General features: G+C 43.5%; 2 protein-coding genes across 4 annotated transcripts in view; both read right to left on the bottom strand.

The window, feature by feature from the left end:
- Positions 1 to 535: 535 nt before the first annotated feature.
- Positions 536 to 14,562, bottom strand: scaf11 (SR-related CTD-associated factor 11). 3 transcript variants are annotated; one of them, XM_044186169.1, is made up of 15 exons: positions 14,362 to 14,562; positions 11,043 to 11,088; positions 10,692 to 10,837; positions 10,286 to 10,369; positions 9,570 to 9,649; positions 9,259 to 9,338; positions 9,139 to 9,176; positions 8,947 to 9,020; positions 8,299 to 8,424; positions 6,262 to 6,362; positions 3,639 to 5,846; positions 2,761 to 3,083; positions 2,466 to 2,630; positions 2,219 to 2,338; positions 536 to 1,346 (listed from the first exon to the last, which is right to left on the bottom strand). In XM_044186169.1, exons 2-15 carry the CDS (start codon positions 11,059 to 11,061, stop codon positions 1,251 to 1,253), a joined length of 3,660 nt encoding a protein of 1,219 aa, XP_044042104.1. In that variant the 5' UTR covers positions 11,062 to 11,088; positions 14,362 to 14,562; the 3' UTR covers positions 536 to 1,250. The 3 variants fall into 3 exon arrangements, with proteins under 3 accessions (XP_044042104.1, XP_044042105.1, XP_044042106.1); XM_044186170.1 differs by having other exon boundaries at positions 9,259 to 9,335; XM_044186171.1 differs by having other exon boundaries at positions 10,286 to 10,363.
- A 3,063-nt stretch (positions 14,563 to 17,625) lies between these two features.
- The window catches only part of arid2 (AT rich interactive domain 2 (ARID, RFX-like)), a 38,335-nt gene continuing 28,880 nt past the window's right edge, over positions 17,626 to 27,080 (bottom strand). Inside the window, exons 16-22 of the mRNA XM_044185529.1 lie at positions 24,451 to 26,855; positions 21,170 to 21,324; positions 20,942 to 21,080; positions 20,705 to 20,790; positions 20,348 to 20,471; positions 19,626 to 19,717; positions 17,626 to 19,252 (exon numbers count right to left, since the gene is read on the bottom strand). Coding sequence (XP_044041464.1) covers positions 19,141 to 19,252; positions 19,626 to 19,717; positions 20,348 to 20,471; positions 20,705 to 20,790; positions 20,942 to 21,080; positions 21,170 to 21,324; positions 24,451 to 26,855 — 3,113 coding nt within the window. The 3' untranslated portion in view covers positions 17,626 to 19,140. The remainder of the gene's footprint in view (positions 19,253 to 19,625; positions 19,718 to 20,347; positions 20,472 to 20,704; positions 20,791 to 20,941; positions 21,081 to 21,169; positions 21,325 to 24,450; positions 26,856 to 27,080) is intronic.

Genomic DNA, 27,080 nt, shown 5'->3' with positions numbered 1-27,080 from the left:
ACTGGACTTCATCAGGTGGCCAGAAACACCACTAAACGACACCTGGATGTGTAAATAAGCAACTGTTTGCTAACAGGTTCGCCATATCAACTTAATTCATTTTTATTTATATAGCGCTAATTAAAAGGTGATGATATGTCAATGTTGTGTTCACAACGTGTTTCTGCTGCCCCCAAGTGGCCAAAATTGTTTTGTTTTTTTTACAGTTTTTTTTTTTCCTTGTCTGTATCTAACAGTGATATTATGGACTAGAACAGCGCTCCAATCTACTGCACATTCATAACAGCATTACACTTGATGTCTGGTAGTTCTTTCCTTGGAAACAGTAAGGGAAAGCCATTGTGTAATGTCAAACAGACAAAGAAAGACATCACAAAGCCACCCACTGTTTCAAAAGCTGATTTTTGGGAAGTGTAGAGCAGAAACACCAAAGCAACGGAGATGGAGACAGAGATGAAACACTTCCTTCTTTAAAATCTAAAATGGAGGCATTTCCTTCCTCCATGTGAAGCCTCTGACAAACACACAGAGCAAATCAGGAAGCAGCTAATTTATTTCACTACTCTCTGGATACTTTGCAACGTTCATGTTCACCCATTGACATTTATTACACATTCAGGAAGGGGGTGGGGTTAATTTCACTTGATCTGCCCCCCCTTGGACCTGTGCCTCACATTACACACTCACTGCTGATTGGCCATCCCACTTAGCTCTCCTCAACCAATCAGGGCCCAGATTACAATCACACGCTTCAGATTCCAGCCCGTCATTCAGCTACAGAGATTCATAAAGGCAATGCACTGTTTTTTTAAACTAGGCTTTCATCTGAAATATAATATTTTAAAAAAGAACATTAACAATATTCAATTAATAAGCTATGCGATCAGGATGCCATATAGGAGAAATTAATTGTACCAGCCGGCACCCTGGGAGAGGCTCTCCTCCAGAGCGTCGCATCTTTAGTATCATACCCCCCCCCTTCTTACAGTAGTTCCCAAGTCATGTGATCTATGCAAAATAAAGGGCTCTTGCATTACAATTTCTGATTGGGTAATTCTTTTTCTAACAAAATATGAAAATCTATAGAAAAAAATCTTCATCATTCAATAAAAGGTAGAGATATCAAAAAAGAAAATGTTGGCTCTCCTTCATCTTTCAGTTTGGAGGCCAAATTCCAGCTAGAGGAAATTGCACTTGAGCAGCTGAATGGGTCTGTGAGGGCATCACCACGCCAGCAGCAGGGTGGGATTTCATTTCTTGCGGGCGTGCTTGTATTTGTCCACATAGGCCTTCACCAGGTTGGCCACCTTACTGGAGTTCACCTCACCACTCTTGCTGTGACACACCTGAGGGGAAAAACACAGCGACGGTCAAACAAACTGTCATATTTACAGCAAATATTAGCTGCCAGCTGGGGAAAAATGCTTTTTGCAAAAAGTGAACTAAACCCCTCCCCCGAACAGCATTTGTCCAAATGTAGCTTCGCAACTGTAACAAGGCATAGCAGCAACCAAGCTTTGGATTTCTCCACGCTGAAGCAGTGTGCATGGGGCTGTAGTAAGAGATATACTCTGCATTTAAGAAGTTGGAGGCCGATGTCCTTTTTTAGCCCTTCCAAAACCAAAAACACAGGAGCGTAAGTGTAAGGACTGAATTAAACAGTATTTATTTGCTCTAATGTATAATACAATTATTAGAATGCCCGGCTAACTAGCTTAACACCTAGAGCAGTAACGTAGTGTATTTTGAAAGGCTAAGGAACACATCATTAACTACATTATTTTGTGGGGTAACAGGTTACATTAAAAGAAAAGCACCGTTCACGACTAGCACCTGCATTGGGTAGTTTGTCCCCTGTGTGTGGAAGCTGGTCCTGGATGCTATCAGAGTTTAGGCTAACGTTAGCAGCCCTGTCTTCAACAACACCAGCCAAACTCATTACCTGAGATAGTTTTACGTTTGCAAAACACATCGGTGAGCCTTGTCTCTGTGAAGTCAACGAAATCAACAGTCACACGCTAGAAATGAGATGCCCGCTTTTGTCTGCCACCAAAATTCACTATGAATTTCAATGGCAAATCTGTCACTCATGTCATGTAAACTGCATATATGCCATCCGACAACAGAAAACTTAGGGTGTAGCAACAGTAACTAAGGCGGGCAGGGCTTAGCGAGTGGCCAATTGGTGTCAGAAATTCTCAAAGTGAGATGTGTTTACCTTCTCTACCGCTTTGCGGACAATCTCCTTGTACTCCTCCTTTGTGATTTCCTTCCTTTGGTAAAAGGGTTTGATGGCTGTCTTCACTTCATTAATAGCTTTCTCTTGGATCTGTTGTTTCTAAAACAGAAAGAGGAAGGAGGAAATGGGATTGCTTGAAAAAAAAAGAAAAACTGACAGAAATTAGCAGAGGAACAAAAGACTTGAAAGATGGTTTGTTAAGGAGTGACAGGTGGCAGAAGATTACCTTTTCTTTTTTGGAGCTGTCAGCTTGAGCCCTGTTATACTGGCTGGGCTGAGTTGTAGAGGATGGTAGCACCTGGCTGGGTGCCAGCTGGCCCTGGTTCACCAGGGCTTTGGTTGGGGTGGGAAGAAGGGCGGGTTTCACATAACCCACCATTGTACTCGCCATCTAGGGCAAATCAGAGAATGAGAATAAGCATTGTGGCAAGTCTGCTTGAGAACAGTATTTTCAATGCTAATGGATATACAGTCTGAAAGTTCATCCAATCACATCCTCACTAGTCCATTATATACCATACCTGTGTCGTGTAGCCATCAGGCTGAGCTGCTGCTGTCTGGCTGCCTTGCTGCATGGGTGGAGGCGGTGGGGGAGGCGGTGGGAGGCCCTGAGCGCCGACAGCGGGGACCTGAAGCAGTGGTACGGCAGGGTGGAGGTGCACGGGGACCTGAGGAGGCATGGCGTACGGTGCTGCAGGCTGCAAGGTGACCGGCAGGGCTCCTCGCGGGCCCTGCATGGGGTAGTGATGGTGAAGAACATTCAGCTGTGGAGGAATCATGTTCATCACAGGCACTGGAGCGTTACCCGGGACTGCCTGGGGAGGAGGCTCACTTTTAGGGGGATCTGGAGAAGAAAAACAAAATTAAGAACCTGTCAGGAAGAATTTGTCATCCGGTATGAAAAGGTCAAATTTTGTAGTTGATTTAAAGTACAGTATATTTAGTTATATTAAATTTATTCATTCATAAATGATGAAATGTGTATGAGATACTTCACAGAAGGTGTTAATGGCTTACACAATAAATGGTAGACTCAAACAAGTAGCCTTTTCTCAAAAATAGATATTGTGCGAGTAATAAATTAACAACTTTAAAGAAATCGATCTTTCCTCTCAAATGTAATGAAGCCTGGGTGTAATTTCTGGTTAGTGTTGTGCCTGTTCACAGTTGTGGTACTGGTGCCAGCTGCAGCTCTAAGAGCATCAAAGAGAAAATTAATCCCAAACACCATGATTACTGCTCGTATTTTGAAAGGGAAATTTGGCTGATTTATTACTTGCTTTATTATCCTCTGCATTTTCTCAAGCAGTAGCAGTAGTGTTTTTGGAGTGGTAATAAATAAATATACAGAGAAGCTTGGTTTTCAAAGTTGTGGGGCAAAACTGAGGAAGGTTTTGACCTGCTGCTGCTGGCTGCTCCTCCTCTTGTCGGTTCCAGCCTCCTGGTCCTCCTCTCTCCCTCTTGGAGTAATAATCCTGAACGTCTGCGGGTAGTGTCCTCCTGACAGCCCAGCTGGATGCCGATGACCAGCCTGACCGGTCAAGCATAGAGTCTCCCGACTCTGACTCTTTCCTCCGGCCACCGCCCCGGTTTTCATTGAAGCGGCTGTACGCGTCATTCCCTGAATTGTTGCCTGTACCTGAGAAGTTGTTTCTGGGCTGCCAGCGGTTGTCCACTGTTTCATCCTGCTGGTGGAAGCTACGGTTGCCGCCACCCCGCCCTGCGCCCCGGCCGCGTTCAAACCCTGCACGCCCCCCCCGGCCCCGTGGCTCTCCTCGGTTCCCGCCACTGTTGCGGCTGTCTTCCCAGCGTGAGCCACCGCTGGAGTCCCGGTTCCTGTCAGCTTCGCGACTCTTTTCTGTAACCCAGTCGGGATTATCCGACCAGCCCTGGCGATCAGGGGAACTTTCTGTAGGCACACCATTTTCAAAGCGCCCAGCGCCTCCGTGATACCTCCGTCCCTCACCACCAGACCCACTGCCCTGCCCAGACCTCCAGCCGCCCTTACGCTCCTTCCCCCGGGGAGACTGCTCTCTGGAGGCTGGCCGTTCCGGGCTGGGCCCTCGTCTGTAGGACTTTGTTCTGGATCGTGACCTAGACCGAGACCGGGACCTGGACCTGGACCTGGACTTAGAGCGACTCCTGGATCGCCGCCTCCTCCTCTCACGACTACGCTCCCTCCTAGAATAGTCTCTCTCTCCTTCCCGGTCCCTGTCTCTTTCTCTGCTGCGAGCTCGGGACAAGCGGCTAGAGGGCGGGCTGCCGTCACGTTCTCTAGACCGCGAGCGTGAGCGCCTGGATGGTTCTCGCTTGGAGTCCCTCTTAGGTGACCAGGTAGAGGTTGGGGAGTGAAAGCGAGAGCGCCGCTGTCTGCCATTCTTCCTCTCTTGGCTCCTTTCTCTCTCCTGTTGGTCCTTGCAGCTCTCGTCCTTGGCGACTTGGCTTGCAGAAGTAGGAGGTTCTGCGGCAGCTGGGGCAGCACTCTCCTTCGGTAGTTCAAAAATGGGATTGTTACCATGCTCACTGATGGGTGAACTGCAGTCCATGGGGACAACTTTAGTGTCATCCTGGGATGGACTGTCCTCCTTGGTTCCTTCCCCAGAGCTGTCAACTACTGAAGGCTCTTCTGATCCAACCTTTTCAGTATCAGCGCCCTCAGAAGCTTTTGATTGTGGGACAGATAAATCATCCTCCGACTCTCCAGCAGAGGGGGAAGCCGGTTGTGGAGAATTCTCACATGATTCAGCCTTCACTTCCTTTGAAGATTCTTCATTGTGGAATTCTTCCGACTCTGCACAAATATCCATGTTATCAGCCTGCTCATCACAGTGTGGAGACATCAGGTTCTCCAGCAGAGCGTTCTGAGAGTCAGAGGGTGATGGTGAAGTCCTTTTCTCAGAGTCCTTTTCTCCAGAGGAAACGGGGCTTGCTAGCTCTTCCTCCTCCCTCCTCTGGTCACTCTCACAGCATGAACCGGGGCTGTTAGGAGCGGAGTCTGAGGGACAAGACAGGTCATCGTCTCCCTCATCTGGTTTCTGTTCATGTTCATTAGATGGTTCCTGAGTCTCATCACTGTCCTGTCCCACATCGTTACTCAAAGGTTCAGCGTTGAAACCGTCTTGGTCTTCATTGAGGCTCCCGTCAGCGTCAGACTGCTGCTGCTCTGAGTTGTTCAAATCCTGCTCCTGATCAGTTTTGTCTTCTTCCTCCTCCTTCTCCACGTTGTCATCCCCACCACCCTCTTCCTCCTCCTCACTTGCTGCCGGGCTGCTAACGACTTCGGGAGATCTTTTTTTTCTTGTTGTAGCTTTCCGTTTCCCACTGGCCTTTCGGTTTGTTACCTGTTTGCCCTTGCGCTTGGCTGGCGCCTGAGAAGCCCTGCCTGGCTTGGTGGACTGGCCGGTAGATGAGTCAGAGTCTGAGGAACTGGACTGCGGCGGTGATGGGTCAGATGCAGGAGCCTCTTCCTGCGTTTTACTGTTGCGTCCAGATCGCCTGGATGGTCGAGACTCGGCCTCTTTGGTGGGAGCTTTTGAGGTGGAAGCTCGACCGCCTCTTTTCTCTCCTCCTTTGGGACACGTGATGGCGCAGACAACACCCTGAAACACTGTGGGAGAGAAACGATATGAACAAGGCCCAATAGTATTTACAATCAGCATTTTCTATAAAATCATCAAGAGCAGCTGCCAAACATTTTTAATTATACCTCATTTAGAAATCTATCACGTCATCTAGATTGCTTCATTTTGTGTGTTGTTTGCTACTGCCATTTATATGCCACAAACATATATGTATACGTTCAACTGCCAACAAAAAGGAAACTAACCATGCACCTAAATTTATACCGTAATAAAGCATGATTTGTATTTGAACCCCACCTTTAAAATAAATAAATAAATAAATAAGTCTAAACTTAACATTCATATCCAAATAATGAATTTGCATTTTTGTACAACCTTTTACTTACACATTGACGGACCAATCTCAAAAAAAGATTCACACCAAAAACCTGTCCGACTCACCGAAATGACCGGGGCCAAACAATGAACTGGAGGTAAAGGGAGATGAGCAGAGTCCAAATGAAAATGGGCTGTGGTTCCAACCAGTGGGATGGAAATTCTGCCTGTAAAACCAGCAAAACACAAACACAACTTAGCTCAAAGACACCATGCCATCTATTACATTCACATCTATTAAAACACACCGTTTTTACTGTGTTTTATCATTGTGAAACTAAACTTAATACATACTGTGTATAGATGAGCTGGAATACTGGTTTTGCTATTATGGTAAATGGACTGTACTTGTATAGCGCCTTCTGACTAAAAGCGCTTCACACACTACATATCACATTTCATCCCAGTCACACACATTCACACACCAAAGGCACAGCCTCGGGAGCAATTTTGGGGTTCAGGTTTAGTGTCTTGCCTAAGGATCCAACCTTCCGATTGGTGGACGACCCGCTCTACCACTAAGCCACAGCCGCCCCGTGGTGAAACATGTTGACATGTTATATACTGCATGTATGACACCACAGTTGCTATTATCGTCATTTCCGTGACTACCATAGTTATCAAAGGGCACTGTGAACACAGCACAGCGCTCCTGTCTTCATTAGCCGCGTTTCCACCAAGCAGTCCAGTTTAGTTTGTTAGAATAGTTATTTTTGCGTTTCCACTGGCAAAAGTTGTGGATGGTACCAATAGAATAACTCCATTCCGTCCCGTTTTTTCATTACCATTCTGTTGACGTACCTAGCACACTGACAGGTAGAGCTAGAAACACCGCAGTCTGTTGATTCGTCATCAGAATCGTCACTTCTAGCGTGACAAAGGACTCAATGCACAAACCTGCATTTTTGGGATTTTTGGCAGTATTTTTCCTTTCTGCCTGTAGCCTTTTGTCAAATAAAGCTTGTCACCTTGTTGTAGTAAACAGCAACATACTGAGAAGAAAGAAGTCCTCCATTGTGTTCTTGTGTTCCTTTGTTTACTGTTAGATAATATGGTACGGGTTTCAAGGGTACTATACTGAAAGTATTTGGTGGAAACGTGGCTATTAGCAGTTTGATTTGGTTTAGCCACAGGGGAGCGCCTTTCTACTGGTCAAACAGAGGCAGAGCGCGACCAGTTTGCGGTGCTAAGTTGAACAAATGGAAAGCCAATTTTTTTAACATTTGAAATCAATTTTAAATCAATGTTTATTTATTGTAACATTACCGCTACCTGTAGGTCAGTGGAATAGTGTGAAATCACTGGCAGGAGTGTGTACCCACAGGTTACCTTTAAGTATATTCTATATTGCTAATGCAATGCCTTTGTACATTCCAACAAAGTTGCATCATAAAGATTCACTGATGAGCGTTTGTTAGGTGTGGTAAAGCAAAGCATGGTGTGAAGTAGTTTCACTAATACCGTAACTCTAATAGTAGTATTTCAGGAAAGTGATGTATAAATCACAGCATAAAAATTTGAAAACCGTTGCACACCTAATACTGTGTATCCAAAGTCATGTTTAGATGGTTATGATTATAATGTATGACAACTGCACAATCACTGCAAAATGTGAAAGATGTGCCCCGCAATTTTGTGCAATCACAACTACAATGTGCTTCTTTGGACTGAACCAAAGCATAAAAGTTCCCGTGACTTAAGTTAACTGACTTGTCTGCGCTCCTGTCTGGTTTAGAACACATGAGGAGAGAGGCGAATGCGATCAACAGTACAGCCTTCATTCTGTTCTGTTTGGCTCTCAAAGCAAGAAAAACTACCTGTCTCTTAAACCCATAAGCCTTCACATTTCCCTGCAATTGGTGTGACTCAAATTCAAATGAATATATACTGCATGTATGAACTAGATAGTAGAAAAGAGGACAGAGAATCATATCTCGCATCTCTGAGCCCTTTTTTTTGGTTCCACTTAGATTAAACTGGACCATAAGGAGAAAACTGCTGTTTGGTGTTCAACCTGGCCTTGGAGGGGTTATTCATCACCACAACAACAACAACAACAAGGGAAAACAAAGCAATATTAGTGCTCAGTTGCGATTTCATTACCTTGAGGTGCCGTTAGCAGGGATGGGAGCAGCAGGAGAAAGCCACGGACCATCTTGCGCCTGGGGTTTGCACTGTTTGAACCCGGTGTCATATGGTATGTCCTCTGCCACCCAAACAGGTTCTGCACTGAAGGGGGATGAACACAAGACATTATTGTTATAAGTTATTTGTGAAGTACTTCCAAATGTTAAGACTGAACCACTTACACTTCAGCTGTAAAATTATAGTTACACATATCTTACATCCCTCCTAAACAAGATGCTGCAGATTTAATTTATTTACTTCACTTAAATGATGTCAATCTTTGACACTGATGGGAAATACGCATAGAATTGGAAGAGGGCTGTGAGGAAAAAATTAAATATGTAATCGGTAGCGTGTGTTCAAAATTGCAAACAGACCATTTGAAGTAATTTGCCTTGTACTCCAGCAGGGGTCTCTGAAAATCTGCTGTCCCCCTGACCGAATGCCCTCTCTGTAAACTAAGCTACAGTAATTTTCTTTGATAACGTAAAATGCTGGAAACTAGCATCTAATTTCAGATTTGTTTTGCTGTGTTAACCACAGGAAACACTGCCAGTGTATTACTGTATTTGTTATACATTCATCGTAATATAATAATCCATCATAGAGGCAAGCGTGACTTACATGTCCTGAGTCGACGCTGTCGTTAATGAGACGCAGGGAGACGGTGACCAAGTACAGCACTCTGTTCCTCTCACCTGGAGTAAATACATCAAACACTGATGAGACTAAACACTGAAGAACATTGCATTAACATTACAGCAAACACTGAAACATTAACATGGGACAATGAAAAAGGAACAAATGAAAAAACACCTTTTTTCTGCTCAGTGAGGAGGGGTCATCATCGTTACCTGGAAAAGACATTTACAGACTGTTAGACCTTGCTGCGAGTTGGTCACACACATTTCTGGAAGAAGAGGGGTTTTAACATACATTTCCTCACGAGTCCTTTTGTTTTAGCGTCTGCCATCCTCTGCACCTTTTGCTGTCTCAATCTTCTTGCAGGCTTACTTCTGAAAAGAAACCAACACCTAAATTGTTCTTAAACTTCATTTGCAAAGAAGTTGATTTCATAGTCAAAATATTCAAGATAACATGAAATTTGATACTCCTACATGACTTTTCCTTGATTAATGACTAAGTAGATCTCATTAAGCATTTTCTCCAATCTCTGTAAAGCCCTTTGAGACTGGCTTAAGTGCTAACCTTATAACCCTATTAAAAAAAAACTGGCTGACACTCACTTGAGACAGACTTTTTGTTTGGGGTTTCTACAGCTGCAACTCTCAGCTTCAGGTTGAGTCGCTCGCTTCCTCACAGGAACCTTAAAACAACAATGACAGAAGCACATTTGATTTCCATGTGAAAATGTACTAAATTTTGCCCGACAAAAGGTCAGCCAAGACTTTGAGTGCTTGACTGACAGCTGACCCGGCTGCGGCACAGTGACACAATAAAGTGATGATGTTGATAGGTTTTCAATGTAGTGAGTCGCCGGGACCCACAGGTGGTCATTTCAGTGGATCACCAATAAAATATGCGTTTCTTGACTAATTGCAGAGTTAAACTCGTGTTTAGGGATGGGTATCGATACTACTACTTTTATCAATACTCTTATTGGTTCTTTTTCATTACTAAATAATTGCTTTTTTAAAAATATATTCTGTTGCTCCAAAGTACAAACTAGTCAACTAGCAAATATTGTTTAAAATGTAATGGTTTTGATTGGGCTTTACGCAAAGTCGTTCAGTCTACAGAGACAGAAGACAAACAGCATGCAGACGGGGGACATCCACTTTACAGAGCACATCATTTTAGCTGAACTTTAAAATAAAGCTTTGTTGAGTTTACTGTGTTGAATTACAAAAAGAACAGCAGCAAATGGCCTCTTCTGAAAGACAAACGCAGCCATGATATCCTCAACTATGACAGAGAAAACAATGGCAGAAACCAGACTGACCTGCACACAGCTGAGATTCCCGTCCCATCTGTAAACATTAGTGAAAGGTCTTCTGTCCACCGGGCAGGAAGGGGCCATCTGCAACTTCAAAGTAAATTAAACAAACAAAACATTAACATTGCCTACTAATGTAAAAGGCACACAACTTAAAAGATAAAACAATTCACGCTGGTCTAAATGCTTTACAGGCTTTTCCACTCTGAGATGAATTGCATTGTGGGGGGAACACTAAGAACGAACATACAAGAAATTCTGTATTTCAACTATTTGTCCAAGCCACATACATGAGTTCTAACAAACCGTTCAAACAATCACACCCATTTATGCTCTTAAATCCAAATTGGCACAACGCCAACTCACTACTGCTGATATCACTATTGCACAAATATGCAGCATGGAGTGTCACCTCTGCCCATGTGAGGAGGCATCTGAGGCAGAAGACGTGGCAGCAGCTGTCGGGCATGGCGAGCTCGCCTCCAGCCAGGACACCCAGGCAGATAGGACACCTCTCTGCGTCCTCAGCATCCGTCCCATCAGGCAGGCCCTGGCCACCTAAACACACAGGAGAGGAGACAAGTTTTAAGATTATTTATGATTTTAAAAAAGCTGCGCTAAGATAAAGGTTTTCAATGTGGGGATGCGTGGATATATTAGAACTAATGAGTCATACTGTTCATACAACATATCTCTGAACATTTGGCAGTCCAATCTGGAAAACATGAAGCCTAAAACATCATTGTGCTGTGTAAAGTCTCACCACTCCCAGCTCCAGTCATGTCCGCCTCGGGCTGTCCTGATCACCACTACAATGCAGAGAAGAGACGGAGAGAAAATTAAGATGAACGTGTTGTTGGTGCAAAGAAGAGGAGTACAGCTGATTAGGTACACTGTTATGTGTTTTGTTTAGCCCACAGGGAAATTAAAGTACTACTACGAAAATACTGTAAAAGACCAATTTGTTTAAGTGATTTGACACCTGTTGGATTGCTGTGTTTACATTTCCAAGAGGACTAGTGGCTGGCAATGTTTACATTGTTTACACTTCTTACTATGGAGTTTTAGAACAGCACGTGTGAGATGTGATACTCCAATTCAGATGAGGTGAGGCTGTGTGTTTGGTATGACGTTTGTCTGTTAATGATTTGCATGTTCATCTCATCCTCTGCTCAGATGGGTCGGTCACTCCCTACTAGCTCCCACAAATTCTTTAAAAAAAAAAAAAAAACGCAAAACAATAAACTCTACCACCACATGCACACATACCTCCATGACTGAGTCACAAAATTAAACATACTACTGACAAAACGAAAGTAAAGAGAAACCTTATTCTTCCAATTGTTGTTCAGTCAACAATCAATCAATATAAGACAAGATGAGGTATGCCTCTATTGGGCCTGAGTGTTATAAAAGAATCAAATATCACAATATTTCAAAACCTAAATTATGGCTCTATGTCACAGTGACAATATGACTGTTGGTGCTTTCAAACGTTGCCGTGGTAACGACGTAGGCATCAGTAATTACGTACGCTCTGGAGACCCATCATATCGTCCTCCAAACAATCGCGCTGTAGAACTTCTCCGTCGCACCAGACAAACTCAGCGACGGAGGAGTTCTGCACCGCGTCTTGACAGCGCACAGCATGGATTCTGCTCAGCTGGATCGCATTTCAAACCACCTCCAAATGTGGCTTGGATCCGATTTGCAAAAATCGCATTTCATGTGGTTTTTGGCTGTCCAAACTTTCTAAAAATCAATCTGGATATGCCAAAAAATGGATTTGGGCTGGCAGTTTGAACAAGGCCTATGTGACCAATGAGTTAGCTAGCTAGTGAGCCTGAATGTTTGTGTTCAAAGCCTCTGACTGAACTAAGAACTCTAAACATTTATGAAGCAGATTCATAAACCCCCGGGATGAGCACAGAGAGACATTTTAAACCTTTTCAGCGAATTTGTATCTAAACTAGTCTTTCCATTGCCTTTGTATGCAGTCCGTACCGCCTCTAAAATTCACTTTGCGTTTTGTCTGATCACACAGTAAGGTGAACTCATCTGGATACTGTTGCAGTACAGAAACTATTAGACTAGATAGACATATTTATGTTTTGCGACTAATACATATTGATGGATTAAGTCTGCCAACAGCCAATATTTTCTACCAATATTCTGTACCCTAATGTTTGTCAATTTTCATGTCTTCCTGTCATTCCTATTGATACACATTTTAAACAACCTTTATGCAGAGCAGGCACAAAAACTGTTGTTGCTGTATATGCTGAAAAGCCAATATTATCCCAGCATACAGGTCTACCCATGACTCATGACACTGCCACTCTCTTTTGATGGCTGTTAAAATTACAAGTTATTAACACTGTTTGTATTAACACAGAAAAACTGCATTGTATGGAAATGTGTAAGAGCAGAAGCAGGTATTAAAAAGGTGAAGCCTGATAACATGCTACGTCGGGGCTACGGAGATACCACACGGAAACGGCAAGAACTGTGATTGGTTAGCTTGGACTGAGAAAAAATATGACAACATTTCAGCTGACAGAAATGCACATAAATGTGTAACGAATATATTTGATAGGGATCCCTTAAATATGTTTTTTAGAGAATTGTGACAAAGATATGTGTTGAGCCAAACTATTTACATTTGAAAAATAAACTTCTTAGTGCTATATTGAGGACAAACTACATAATGGTGACAGTTTCTAAAATGAAACATATATACATTTTTTGGCATTTTGGCCTTTATTAACAGTGGCAGTAGAGATACAAACCATCTTAACCACTAGGTTACTAGGACACCCCTATCCTTGGTATCTCTGTACTGCCATTTCTTCTTACTCATTGGTGATATGCTGATACAATATGTATGTGATGAGCTCATTTTGGCCTGGTCTAATTATTTGTCAGGTTGTTGTGATGGTAATGTTTCACTGCTTGAGACTAAATTAAACTATTAATTGATTACACAGAAAATGTACAACGTATACATTTGATAGATATAATGGAAATCAGTGTTGTTAGTTGAAGCCCTAATCTTAAACTTTTAAACCTTCTTGTGATTAATTTAACTCTGGAAGTGAAAGTGAAATATTTTTCCATTTGATACTCACTTTGTTTGGCAACAGGGACAGACGACAGTGGCCTAAAACCAATACAGACAACTACTGACAAGATTTGTGACCAGGTTAAGTTTGAATGCTCTTTTCACTTGTGTTTTTCAGGTTTTAACGTCCAGATTGCAGACTTAATTGTTATTTACCATCAGAGTCATGGTGAACAAACTGCAGCAGGCCTGCTGACGGTGAGCAGGAAGCTTCTGCCGGAGATTTTAAGCCTCTGATTGCTGGCCCAGAACTAGTCTTTGCTCTGACCGTTTTCATTGTGACGATCTTAAAATTTGTCAAAGTGAAAACTATTTAACAGACTCAGACCGGGGGGGACCCTAAGGTTTAATTTCTAAACACTTAAAATAAACCAAGTCAACACAAGCCATTAGTCACTAGCCTTCTCCTCCAACTGTCATTTCAACTTAACAGTTACACATTTAGCATAACGGATAACTTGTAACATATATGCCTGAAAGCCTTAGCGTTAGTCTAACATCAGATTAAATCCTTACGTAAGCAACTTACATGAAATGGGGTGATTTGTGTAACTAAATAGCAGTTCAGTTGGCAGGCAGATACTTGTGAAAGCTTGCTGCTGTTTTGAGCCAGCACGGCCTGGCTCCTGGAGACACAAAATTAGCACCAACTTGATCAACCAGTGCCAACACGACGTTGACAACATGGTTGTTGTTGGTTAGCCAGACAGCTAGTGCTAGCTAAAAACACAGCTACCTACGAGCTAGCTGGTTGTTGTTAGCACGGCAGTAAACACGGCTAAATTGTGTCTAATATTAGCAACGATGATTACACTGAAGGTCATAAGTCAGCTAGCTAGCAGCAATCGAGTTCAGCTGAAAGCTAACTACCTAGCTGCTTTGAACAACAGCACCTGCTTACGTCGCTTTTAGCTTGCTAGCACTTAGCTCTAGTTAGCTTGCGGCAAGTGTTGTTACTCACCTTTAAGTGCTACTGCGGCTGGTTTGCACCTAGTAAACTATTTTTAGCGTCCAAACTCCTGCTATGAAATGCTGACGAATCGCACAATCCGGGAATTGTTTTTGGCTAAAAACGAAGCGTAGCTTTCAGAAAGTCTCAGCCACATGTCTCGCGGTCGGAGAGTTGGTGCAGCTGGCGCCCCCTACCGGAACCACCGAGCATTACAAAGCAGACTGGATTTATCCCTCTGGTGGCATTCACATAACAAAGAAGTAACAGCAACAGTTGGTAGAGTAGCCAAAAACTGTATTCCATTTCCACTTCATTTAATATGGACATAACTGACGTGATTTGCTTGTTGTCTCCCATATTTATACATATTTGATTTGCTGATTCAGACAAATCAAGTCTTAAATGTTTAATATCTATATCTATATCTAAGTGTTTAACAGGGTATTGAACATTGGTGAGTGCAGTAGGGATGGTCCAAAGTCCCAGTCCCCATCAAAGACCACTTCTATATCAGGTGAAAGAAATCCACATCTAGGTCTGTTCAGTCCAAGTAAAACAATATAATAGTACATCTGTTTATTGGCACACAGAAGTGGCCAAATCAGTGTATTATCTTATTGATTATAGGTTATTCTGTATTACACTGGCTGATACAAGATACGCAAGATATCATAAGGTGTGTTCACTTCTTTCATTTTACCTGAGGAAGAACTTCTTTGGTTAAAGCTGTCAGATGTGTCCACATAAAATTAGCCAGCACAGACATAAGAAAAAAAAAAAGTGAGCCCAGAGAGATTTTGTCTAATCTAAACATGAGTGTTCACTGCCCACCAGTGGTCACAGAGAGGAACTGCAATGTAATAAATGCATTTGTGGCTATCATGCAGCGTTAATGTTCAGTACAATGCATCAAGTCAGATGCGATAACATATTTGGGAAAACTTTTTTCAACATTTCTTTTGATGATTTTATTTTGAAAGTTTTGATGGGAAGTGTAAGTATGAGAGCTGTTGGTTGACATGAGTGTATTTGGAAACATGAGTGTTCACTGCCCTACAGTGAACACTGGCTAACACACAGTTCAAATGTCAATAAAACTGTTATTAATATCAGTGTGTACAAGTCACTATTAGTGCGATTATTAAAAACAACAAAGTAACATCAATACTGGGAAAAAACATATCACTTAAATCAATGTTTTTGTACTAAAAATGAAACAAATGACCCATGTAATGTGAAAGGTGTCTCGTAGTGACAAACCCACAGAGAATTATCACCATCTCTGCAGCTGCCCTCCCGTCTACACACTTTATAGCCTCTTTCACTTCACTGTGTTGTTGAGTCTCACAGCTCTCATCAGCTTCTTAACCGGACACAGCAGGCGGCTGTTTGCAGCGAAAAAGCTCACATAAACTTACAGTTCGCTATCTGGCCAGCACCAAATAACAGACAAACTTAGCATGTAGCTGGAGAACAAAGTGGAGCAGTTGGCGGCTAAAGAGCCAGATATTTCCCTCAGGAAGTGGTGGGAAACAAAACAGAACTAAAGGAGAGTGATTTCTGGACTTACATTCATCAGGAAGACACAAACACGACTCCAAAATCAATGCTAATGTTGCTCTGTGTCTGCCCGACGTGTAAATAAGCCAATGTTTGCTAGCATGTTCGCCATATAAACTTTATACGTTTCTAATGTGTCAATGTTGTGTTTGCAGCTTCTTGCGCTGTCCTCGGGTAGCCAAAAAACAAAAAAAAATCAATGAATACAGGCTTAAAGTTATTTAATAATTGATTTTTGGTCAGAAGATTGTGTTTTCCTGTCTGCCTGCATGCTGGTGCAGCTGACGGTTGACATGTTGCATGCAGAATCGTGATTATTCACTGCCCTCCAGTGGCCACAGCGAGACACTGCATCAAGTCAGACATGATAACATAGTAACACTTTTGATACTTTCAAAATGAATATAAATCTGCATGGAACGGAAACACTGGTTAGAGAAGTTACTCTAAGTAATATGTTACTTTCTTTTACTTACCTTATAAAGGAAGGTCACCACACTATACAATTGAAGCTACTCCTTAAAATGCTTTGTGGCTCCTCATTTGAAAATTAAAATCAGATAGTGCTGCAGAAGCTTTTGCATATTATTGTTTCAAAGACCAGCACTTGCTTGGTTTGTCTGGAAGTCAATTTCACATTTTCACTGCATGAGTTTTGTTCTAAACATGACGTTTTGTGTCTTACATTTGTGGTTGTTAACATGAGCAGTGATAGCTACCATAACTGCAAAGAGAGCACCAGCTATTGGACCCAAACGTCAGCAGCAAATACACAGTAGTCCCTGCACTTTTTGACTGAATGCAGGAACAGCACAACAACGAGCACTGAGTAACAAACATGGAAGCAAAAATGAACTCACAGAAGGATCTCACATTATGCTTTGAGAACCAACAAAATGTGACGCTGTACAGTCTTTTGATGAATAGAGAAAGTTCTCTGTAATGTAAGATTAAACACAAAGTATGTTTTGGGAGCTGTGGGAAGCGGAGCGCTCAGCAAAGTCATTAACAATTCAATTATGTTGAAAGGAACGAGCCAAAAGGAAAATGTCCAGTGGTTAAACAGAACAAAAGGATGAGCTTGCCAGCAAATGGAGCTTGTTAGGTTATATCAGACAAGAGGGCTGTTTGAAGTCTCAGCTACCAACCATGAAAACAGAGTGCTGAATATTAAAAACACTGGCATCTGTTCAGACGTCTCTTATTTAGCACACGACACAGGGAGCCGATGAATCCAGGAGCAGACTCGTACTCAGTTGTTCTCTACACCACCGGTTTCCCGTCAGCCCTGTCAGATGAACTCAAGCACCCCTTCATTGACGTGTTCCAAATGTGTTCAGCTGAAGTTGTATTATTGTTATTTATGAGTACTGATTATATAAGAATGGTTACTGTCACAATAATGATTTCACACAACGGAACTGTCAATGTTTAGGTCGATTTGGTCAAGTTTGCCTTTGTACAACTACCACTTGGAATGACAGAAGCTGGATGTTTCAACCATTTATCCATTACTTTTAGCTAGCTACAACTCAGTTGCAACCACAGGCAGTGTTCAGGTGTTACAGCTCACTCAATATATGGATTATTTTTATTTTTTTTCCAAATTAGTTGCATAAGTATCAACTGGAATACAAGTACCCGTTTGGGAATCAGTGCAGTATGCACTTTGAGAAAATTGGTGGGGGAAGAAACAAGCGTAAAACCAAAGCAAAATGTTCAGTGTTTTATTTAAAAACTATAAACAGTCACCAAAGTAAATAAAGCCAATCTCTAACAGACTGTTAGGTCTATGTATAGTCACACATCCTACTGACACCGCAGAAATGAGGATGGTTGGGTCGCCCCGGTCAGATGCTAATACGACAGGCAGTCATAAATGTTACACAACACACGGTAGAGAGGACAGTCTGAGGACGTGAGCCGGAATGTGGCATGGTATTAAGAATGAAAAAATAGTACAATAAAACTCCACACTATATTAAGATAGAAAAAAGTAGTGAAGAAAATATCATACCTGCACGTAAAGCAAAGAACACAGGAGAAAACCTGTATAAAAACTCCATGTATTTAAACCAATTTACAAATACAAAAAAATTTTGGTACGCGCACTGTGCCCGTACAATGACAAAACGCTTACAGTGGATATATGTTACTTTTGTGTGTGCGTGTTGAGGGGAGGGTGTGTGAGGGAAGAGGAAGGGAAGAGAATACCTTCAATATTTTTTTTTCTTCTACAAAATGACATGAGATATATTATTCCATACTCTTTCAGCCAGCAAAATGAGTTCTACAAGGTATTATAATACAAAAAATGTCACAGTTCCACAAAAAACTGTTTTTCCCCCTCCCTAAGCTTTACAGCATCAGTACCTTTGCAGAATTATTTACAGGTTTTTAAGTACATTCATCCACTGCTGAGTATAGAATCACATTAGATACAAGTGACCAAGGATCATAAAAAAGCAAGAAAACAAAAACAAACAAAAAAAAAAAAACTTACTACTTTATTCAATCCTACCAAAGTAATGCTTCTATTACTCCACAGAGCAAGTTCTCCAGTGGCTGCATCGGCATGAAAGAGGATCTTCTTTATATATATTCACAACATATTTACAAGATTCTTTTTCATTAATTGTAATGGTATTCATTTCAATAATAAATAAGTGAAAATATATTGACTCAAGTAAGAAAACCAAGCTACCAAGTTTCTAAAGGAAAAAAAAAAAAAATTCTCTGCTCCAGTTGCCAGCTGAGTCCTCCTCCACCCTACTCAGTGGGACACCTACTATAGCCCCGCCGCCCTCCCCGCCCACGCGTACTCATCAGTCGACCGCCACTCGCTCCAACGCACACATCAGTTCACGGGACGAAGAGAAGAATAAAAATAACAAAAAAACATGAACAAAATGTGCTCGTGTTTGGGGTTTCGTCGGTGGAGTCCCTTGGGGAAGCAGTCTTAAAGAGCTCCCCCTGGTGGGCAGCTGGTGGAAGACCCCGTGGCAGTTTTTTTTTGTGTGTGTGTGTGTGTGTGGATGGGGGAGGGCGGGTGTTTGAACACAGGTTGGCGAGGAAGGAGGTGAGGGACGAGAGGGGATTGAGGGTGCCAGGCGCGGCAGAAGGAGGGTCTCTGCTCCCCCTGCAGACCCGCTACGCCTCACCGGCAGCTTTCTCCTCTCAGGAGAGGAATGGGGGTGGTGGGGTGAGGAGGGGGTTGTCCTTTTGGCGTTAAGCCTGGAGCGAGCGCGTCAGTTCGTAAAGGCATTTGGCGAGCGTGGTGGAAACCTCCATGTTACTTAGCGCGAGCACAGAGAGGTGCGTCTCATGCCTCTTTACCAACCTGAGAGACAAGTGGGGAGAAAGACAAACACACAACTAAAGTTAGAGCGTTCTTCTACATTCCACAAAGAAACCAAATCTTCATCCAAACACCAGGAAGTGATCAAAATAACTGAAACACTGATACAGCTGACAATATAATGCAATCCACCACAACACTAATAACTGGCTGAATCACCTCTGACAATTGCTGGAACATTTAAGCTCCACAAAGGTAGTATTCATTGCATGTGTGTCGTATTGGATTGCATTATACTGTCAGGTGTTTTTTTTAAATAGTCATGACATCTTTCTAGTCACAAGGCAAATTAACAAACAGCAGCAAAAACCAGAAAGTGCACTCAACGCCTCCTCAACGCCAGCAGGACACTTACATGCGACCACAGTCAGAGTGCTTGGCGATGTTCTTTAACGTTAAGGCAGCAGTTAGTCGTATGTGTTTGGTCACTGGTCCCTCTTTCTCATCCTAGGAGAGGAAACAAACCAGAAATCTATTCATGGTTCTACTGCCATAGGTGATAGAGGTTCAGTAGGAGTGGCAGATGAAGACAGGCACTTGTTTGTAAGTGATATACCATTTTTAGGACAGAAAAGTGTGTAAGAATACTCATCTTGTTGCCATGTCACTATTACAACTAGAAAAATGAAAATTCATTATTGTCTTACCTGTCCAAATAAGTATTCTTTACAGTTGCAAATGCTATAATATGCAAAATGATGGGTATTCTACACATGCAGAAATTGTGTAGAGTCTAATGGGAAATTAAATAAAACAATGTTCAAAGCATTTTGGTGCAGATTCCAACCTTTGGAAACTACCAAAGAAAGAAACAGTGGGATTTAAAAGCTTCAGAGCAGCTTATGTCCACCTCAGCCAACCAAGAGCTTTAAGTCAGACAAAAGTGTGTGTTTTATGGAAAATCAGGGAGAAGCCAACCAAGAGCTTTCTTTATAAGTCAGACAAAAGAGTGTGTGTGAGTTTTATGGAAAATCAGGGAGAAATGTGACAATGGTCAGGCTTGGGAATGCCATTGTCATTAAAGAGTTTCCCCTCGGGGATCAATAAAGCATTTCTGATTCTGATTGTTCTACTCACAGTGAAATCCCTGAAGACCAGGTTTCGAGAGCCTCTGCGTAGGGCCATGAGAGCTGCGCTCGGATGATTCACAATTGCTTTCGGTGCTCGCGGTGCCGGAGTACTGCCTGCCACTGGCGGAGTCCTTTGCAACACATCAAGCATACACACAACACATCAATGTCATTTCTCAAATATCCCCACTGTTGGTGGGGAAATGTCATTTTATCTACTATTTAAAACTACATCTTGGCACACTGGACCCGAATGAAATCAACCAGTCAATGCAAAACAAAATGAGTTCAAGCACAAACAGGTATAAAGTGTAGTTTCAGGCATCAAGCATGTATCAAGAATAATAGAGAAAGGTGTACGCACTGGGAAGAAGTCTGATTGGGACTTTGCGCCTGCTGCTCCTCTAGTTTGAGTCCAGCCAGCAAAGCCTCTCGAGAACAGTGCTTATCCTGGAAAACAAAGAGCGGAAACAATTCAGATAAACCTTGTACAGTATTTTGTTGTTGCTATAATATTGGTACTATAAAAAGAGCAAAAAAGAGATTCCCTGTACGACCAGTCTTCCACTACCAGCCACAGAGAAAGTGGAGGGAGTCTTACCTGTAGATGTGTGATGAAGGACAGTCTCTGCCGGGGAAAAGGTTCACATCCCTCCCATAGACAATGGCCTCCATACACACCTTTTCCACCATGTTGCGTTGCTGCGTGGTAAAACACCTGAGACGGCGTTTCGAACCACCTAAAGAAGAAACCAGAACAAATCAGCAGATGCTCGACAGCTCAGGATAATTATGAACGAGAGACAGCCTGTCTGTCTTCGACACGTACCGTTTACAGGATTGCCACAGACACTTAAAGTTCTGCCCTGCTTTCCTGCTTTGCTCTGGCGGTGCTGCAGGGGTTTGCTGTGCTGGGAGGTGAGGGCTGTGGTTACCCGCTGGTGCAGGCTGGGATACAGGGGGCGGGGACGGGGTAAAGGTAGGCTGTGGAAGAATTCAAATAAATATGAATTAATATATAATAAATGGAGACATCATCAAGTGATGATCCTCATTCATATAAAGACAGTCACAGTTCCTCCTATGACCTTAGGATGTAAAATATTATTAACACCTACTACCAACTATTCATGTGAGCAAATGATCAGTATTGGTGTGCCAATGTTTTCGGAAAAGCACAAAAACAGGACCACACCTCAGACTTGAAACAGTTACGAGTGAACATCTGTGTTCCTGAAAATCCTGAGAAGCTTATTTACACATACTATATTAGAGGAATGATGTCTATCCCCCCGCCCCAAAAAGCAGCTATTTCTTACAAAATCATCATCATTAGAAAGGTCTTGTTGGCTGAGATGTAACCAAGGCCTGTCTATTGGCAGAAGTTGCTCTCTCAGCTGCTTTGCTATAGGAGGTGGGTATCAGTGAGAGCCACATGGTCTTAACTGGCCTCACCTTCTTAACCTCCAAATGTTTACTCATCACACCTGAACCTTTCCAGCCAACACGACAAGTGATGTGCAATAAGACGAGTGCATATTTGTTGTAAGCCTGGAGGGGATCACGTTATTGGTCGTGTGTGTGTGTGTGTGTCATCTGTTCGTAGCTAATCTCTCATACTACTAGACCCATCAGTCTAATAGTGCAGTCAGAAGTGCTGCATTAAATATAGATGTTATTGTGCAATATGTTACAGTAAAATAATTATGCATTGTCCAACAAATCCTAGATATAAAATATTTTTGATGACACGAAACATTAATGTGTAGTTTAGTCCGGGTGCCACCATGAGCTCACGTTTTTAAACTTCATGGTTGATGTTTATGTGACAGTTCAGTCGCAATGTGATGTGATTGGATAGTGATATTCATTAAATTAGCCTATTACTTTTATTACATTATTACTTGGTATCAGGAGGAAATATTCTCATACTTATGATTTTCTTTCTAATGTACATCGCCATATTTCTCAATTATTCTCATCTCTTCTTATCCCACTAATGTGCAGATCACAGTTTAGCTGAAAAACTTTAAAAAAACTGTCAAACTGACGTCAACATTCAGATGATATTCTTCATTTGACACAAGCTCCAGCACAATGTATTGAAACAGTGCGCATCACAGGAGTGAAACAAGCTTCGAAACTTTAGTATCATCCGCCCATCTCTACGCTAGGGACAACGTACATGGCGGTCATGTTAGTGCTGGTGGATTCTTTTGATGGCATTTTCACTTTGAAGTTTAAATTGTCTCTGCACAATATAAGTTAGAGCCTAAATGCCGTGAAATGACACGGGAAAAGCAAAAAAAGGTGTTGTGATAATACTTAAGACATTGGCGTGTTATTCATATGCCATTTGGTGATACCAGACCTGCCGGGTGTCTGCACTCTACTGAGTGTACTCTTCTAGCTGAGGTTGATGTTGGAAAATTATTTTCACTCGTCCGTTTTTGCTCTTAGAATTGGCTTTTTTTGTAGGCGTATGATTGATTTTAAAACTTATTTTACAGTGGAAGTTAATGCCCCCTTCAGAACTACGGAATCACAGAGATACTTTCAAAGGGGAGATGAGACGCTTTACATGCTGACTTTCTCCAGGATTTTCAGTTGTGCAAAAAGGCAACCCATCTCCAGTGTAATACCACCAAGCTGAAGACATGGACTTTGGCTTTTAGCAAAATTGTTATTTGACACACTGATTGTCAGTCTGATGATTTACATACAGCCTGTGTCATGACATTCATGCTCTAGTGTAGCATACACCAGGCTCAATTGTAACCTTAAATTAAAGCCAGGGCAAATTATTGTAATGAAAACCATTATTCTATTCAACATGCACTCTGCAGTAAACACATGTGGCAGTGTTCAGTCTTAGATCAGCCCTAAACCAAATCATACTTTTTCCTTCTATCTCCTACATACACACAGCAATTTGAGTACCAAACAAGTCCCTTTCCTAACTGAACAACATTTGCAATTCCAAGTTATTGTCAGATTTTAGTCTGTAGCCTGACACTAAAATATTACACATCTAGTACATAATGTGCCACTTCAGTTCAGTTACATAACTGTATATTTCAGAATATTAAAAATATACCCTGTGATGTTTTGATGAGTTGCCCGTGTTTTATCAGCAGGTACATGAGGATGCACAGCATGCTACAAGCATGGTGTGATGTGGGCCATACTTTTTAAGTGTAATATTTCATCCATGATGCTCATTTTAGTGTCTTTTATGGCATCTCACAGACATGAAGTGAAAAATCTCAAGAACTGTCACACTGACAAACAAAAAGTGTTTCTGTAATCTTTGCTCAGTGCTAAAATACCAATGGCCCTCCCTGGCTTTTATTGGTGTATTCTTGATAGCCTCTCTGTTGCAGGTTTAACTTTGTTCTATTCCACAGCTGAAGACCTCAGCAATGCATTAAGACAGGCAGGCACCGAATGGAGAAAGCAAAGAACGGTTTCTGCTCTTTCTTGGTGAAAAAATCTGAAGTCATAGTATCTTATATCAAGTTACAATGTACCCTACATAAAAAATGTGTCAAATAAAAGCTGTATCTCCGCTGAGACCACAGAACAAGATCACACACTACATCTTTCAGATAAATGTTTTAGAACAATGTATAAAATGTCTAAAATAAAAACAGTTATAGCTGTCTACATTAGCCATCCTGAAGACAGCAGAGCACATGTTACAGTTTGTGTGTACACATCTCAGTTTCATAACTCGCAACATTGACCTCCAGAAGAGGCATTTTGCATTATGCAATAAAAAATAAAATCATGAATAAAGAATAAAAAAAAAAAAGAGAGAAATGTTTAGGCCATATCGCAATGCAGGTATAAAAAGCATATGTTTTGCAGTAGGAGATAGCCCTGTCTGCTAGCCTGTGAAGGGAACATATGTGTTCTGCTGAACGTAAATAAATCTGTGCTTGTTCACAATGAAAAACACACTAGCCACAGACAACATCCATGACTTAGTAATGCAAACGCTCACCCAAGTGTGTCTGTGACAGACATGCAAGACACATCTTGTGGCAGACCTGACATCAAGTCACACTACTAGAAGACACTGGATAAATATGGGTTACTGTGACTCACCGTTGTGCCAGCTGCCTGTGTGGGTGAGCAGTTCCTCTGCTGAGTGGCATTCTCTATTGCTACTTTGGCTACTGTGCTTGGGTCTGTTCCTGCTGGCACCGCCACCATGGTGGCACTGCTGCCAGCGTTGTTGGGGTCACTGATGGTGATGATTCGCACTCCCACTTTATTGGGGATCCCCGAGGATGCTGCACTGCGGTCCTCGCTCTCAGCCGGTCTCTTGAGACCTCGAGCCTCAGAGGCCACTCCATTTGCTGAAGAGGCAGCAAGACTCTGGGAGGAAAGAGTAATAGTGGAGGGGAGGGTGGAATTGGGGAGCAGTTGCTGTCTTAGCACAGGTACAGCGTGGCCCGGCCCCAAAGGTCCATTGGTTAATTCCGAGGGAGGCCTGTTGCCTACTGCCTGGGGTCCGTTGGCCAGGCGCTCTGACTGCTGCGCTTTGGCAGTGTCCTGCTGGGGGGTAGGAGGACTAGGGAGAAGGGGGTCTGACCCATGACTCTTCTCAGAGGGGCCCACCTCCCCGTTACCCAAGTACTGTTTGGAAGCAATGTGATTTGGAATGTTTTTGTTAAAGTTGCCACCACTGTCACCCCGATCAAAGTCACACACCCCGTTGACTAGAGTCTTTTTGGGGTCGGGGTTGCTGTCCAGAGGGGTGTTCAGGCCGGGGGAGAGGGCCTGCTTCCCATTAGCAGGATGACTCTCCGTAGCCGGGCCATTGAGTGCCCCCTGGCTGTTCCCTGAGTGGTATGGAGGTAGATTAGACTCCATGCACTTCCGACCATTTAGCAGCTTGGCACCTGCCGCAACATCACCGTTACTGGTTTTGCCGTTGGAGTCTCCTTCTGCCAAAGAGGAGTTCTCCATCACCTCTATCTTTCTTTCATGGACGTGTAGCCCCGTGGCATCCTTGGCCTCCTCCTCCTTTTGACAAATTATCTTGTCTCCTCTGAGGGGAGCTGGCAGTGGTGGTGGTGGTGGAGCTGCAGGGGCATGTTGGGGCACTGTTCCAGTAGAGAATGGAGGAGGGGCGGCTCCCGGAGCCACAGCACCCTGGCTGACAGCGGCAACAGCAGCAGTGGAGGTGGTGAAGCCAGTGTTTGGGACCACGGTGAATGTGACTTGTCCAGCTGCCGTGGGGCCCTGGATGATGGTAGCTGCCCCTGGGCTACTTGTGGAAATGAGCTGGCCTGGCAAGAGCTGGACCGTCTGGAGGGCTGGGGCTCCTGCAGCAGGAAGCTGACCAGGAACCAGCTGGACATTGAGCTGCTGGGGCTGAGGAGAGGGATTCTGGGTGCTGTAGCTTGTCTGGTAGATGACCTGTGGACTAGGGGCTATCGTGCTGTTGGGAGGGGGCACCTGTGGAGCGGGTAGGATTAGCTTTCCTCCCGGAGTAGAAGGCCCTCGCTTTGGAAGCAGTAGCTGTTTGATCAAGCTGGACTCAGTGGAGGTAGGCTGAGAGGGAGGAGGTTGAGAAATAATTTGGAGGGGTGGCTGTTGTTGATGCTGCTGTTGATGCTGTTGATGCCGTTTCATGGACAGTGTGTGGCTGACAGTTTGACTGGGCTGGACCTGGGTACTGGAGTGAGAAGCAGGAGGCGGGCAGGGGCTGGAAGCAGCTCCAGGCTGCCCTGCTATCTGGATAGTCTGGGCACCAGGAATGGCGGAGGGGTTGGCAAGAACAATCTGATGTATGGCAGGGGTGTAGGCTGAGCTCTGCTGGGGGTTGGGACTGACTATTACGACACTCTGCGTCTGCTGTTGAGGCTGAGGCTGCTGGTTGGGAGTGGCTATCGTGGCTGCTGGTCCACCTGACTGGTTTGGAGCTGGTTTGGGGGCGATATTCTGAAATGTGACACGTGACCCCTGGGAATTGGGCACACTCGCAATACTCAACGCCTGACCACCTCCAACCTGGATGGAAGAAGAGGATGTCGATGCCGCAGCAACACACTGAGGCTCCACCTGGGGAGGGGTTTGAGGCAAGTGTGGGTGCTGGGTGATCGGAGGGCACACACCTTGTACCCTGGCGGTGAGGATGTGGCCCTGTGGTACCTGCTGAAATAGCGTGACAGGGGTCCCTGTGGGGAGCATGGGGGAGTGTTGCTGTTGTTGTTGAGCTGCAGGGTTCTGGGGGCTGTGGTTCTGGGTGGCCGGTGCCGACGTCGGAATCTGGACCACTGGACCAGGTCGGACCTGTTGCTGCTGCACTGCTGCCAGGGGATTTGGTGGTAACTGCGGAGGCACCTGCGGGGGCACCGTGTGACGGGGAACAGTCGGGTGGCTTGCATGGGGAGGTTCCTGTGCAGTCAAGGCCACGGATGAGGCGGCACCACCGGTGCTGAGGCTGGGGCCCAGGGCCCGAACAAACTGGGGTCCAAGACTGAGATGGCCGGGAGGTAAGCCTGGTCACACATTAGCACACAAACAGAACTGTTTAGGTCCTAGATGCAACAACTAGTTTTCTCAGTTTACAAAGAGTCTTTTTAATATTTTGATGCCACTATGGACATGCACATCATAACACTGATTTTGGATACTTATTTCTAAAAGTATATGACTTAAGTATATGATTACATGCATTAAAATATAATTTAAGGTGTTGTTTGTGTGAACAAAAGCTGCCACCT

Source organism: Siniperca chuatsi, linkage group LG23 (genome assembly GCF_020085105.1).
Source record: "Siniperca chuatsi isolate FFG_IHB_CAS linkage group LG23, ASM2008510v1, whole genome shotgun sequence".
NCBI lineage: Eukaryota > Metazoa > Chordata > Actinopteri > Centrarchiformes > Sinipercidae > Siniperca > Siniperca chuatsi.
This window is presented reverse-complemented; position numbering and strand designations above follow the sequence as displayed.

Coding starts and splice junctions, on each gene's coding strand:
- scaf11 (XM_044186169.1), bottom strand. Junction 9,650..10,285: donor GGAATCTCAGCTGTGTGCAG/GTCAGTCTGGTT, acceptor TGTTGTTTTAAG/GTTCCTGTGAGGAAGCGAGC. Junction 9,339..9,569: donor AAACAAAAAGTCTGTCTCAA/GTGAGTGTCAGC, acceptor GTTTCTTTTCAG/AAGTAAGCCTGCAAGAAGAT.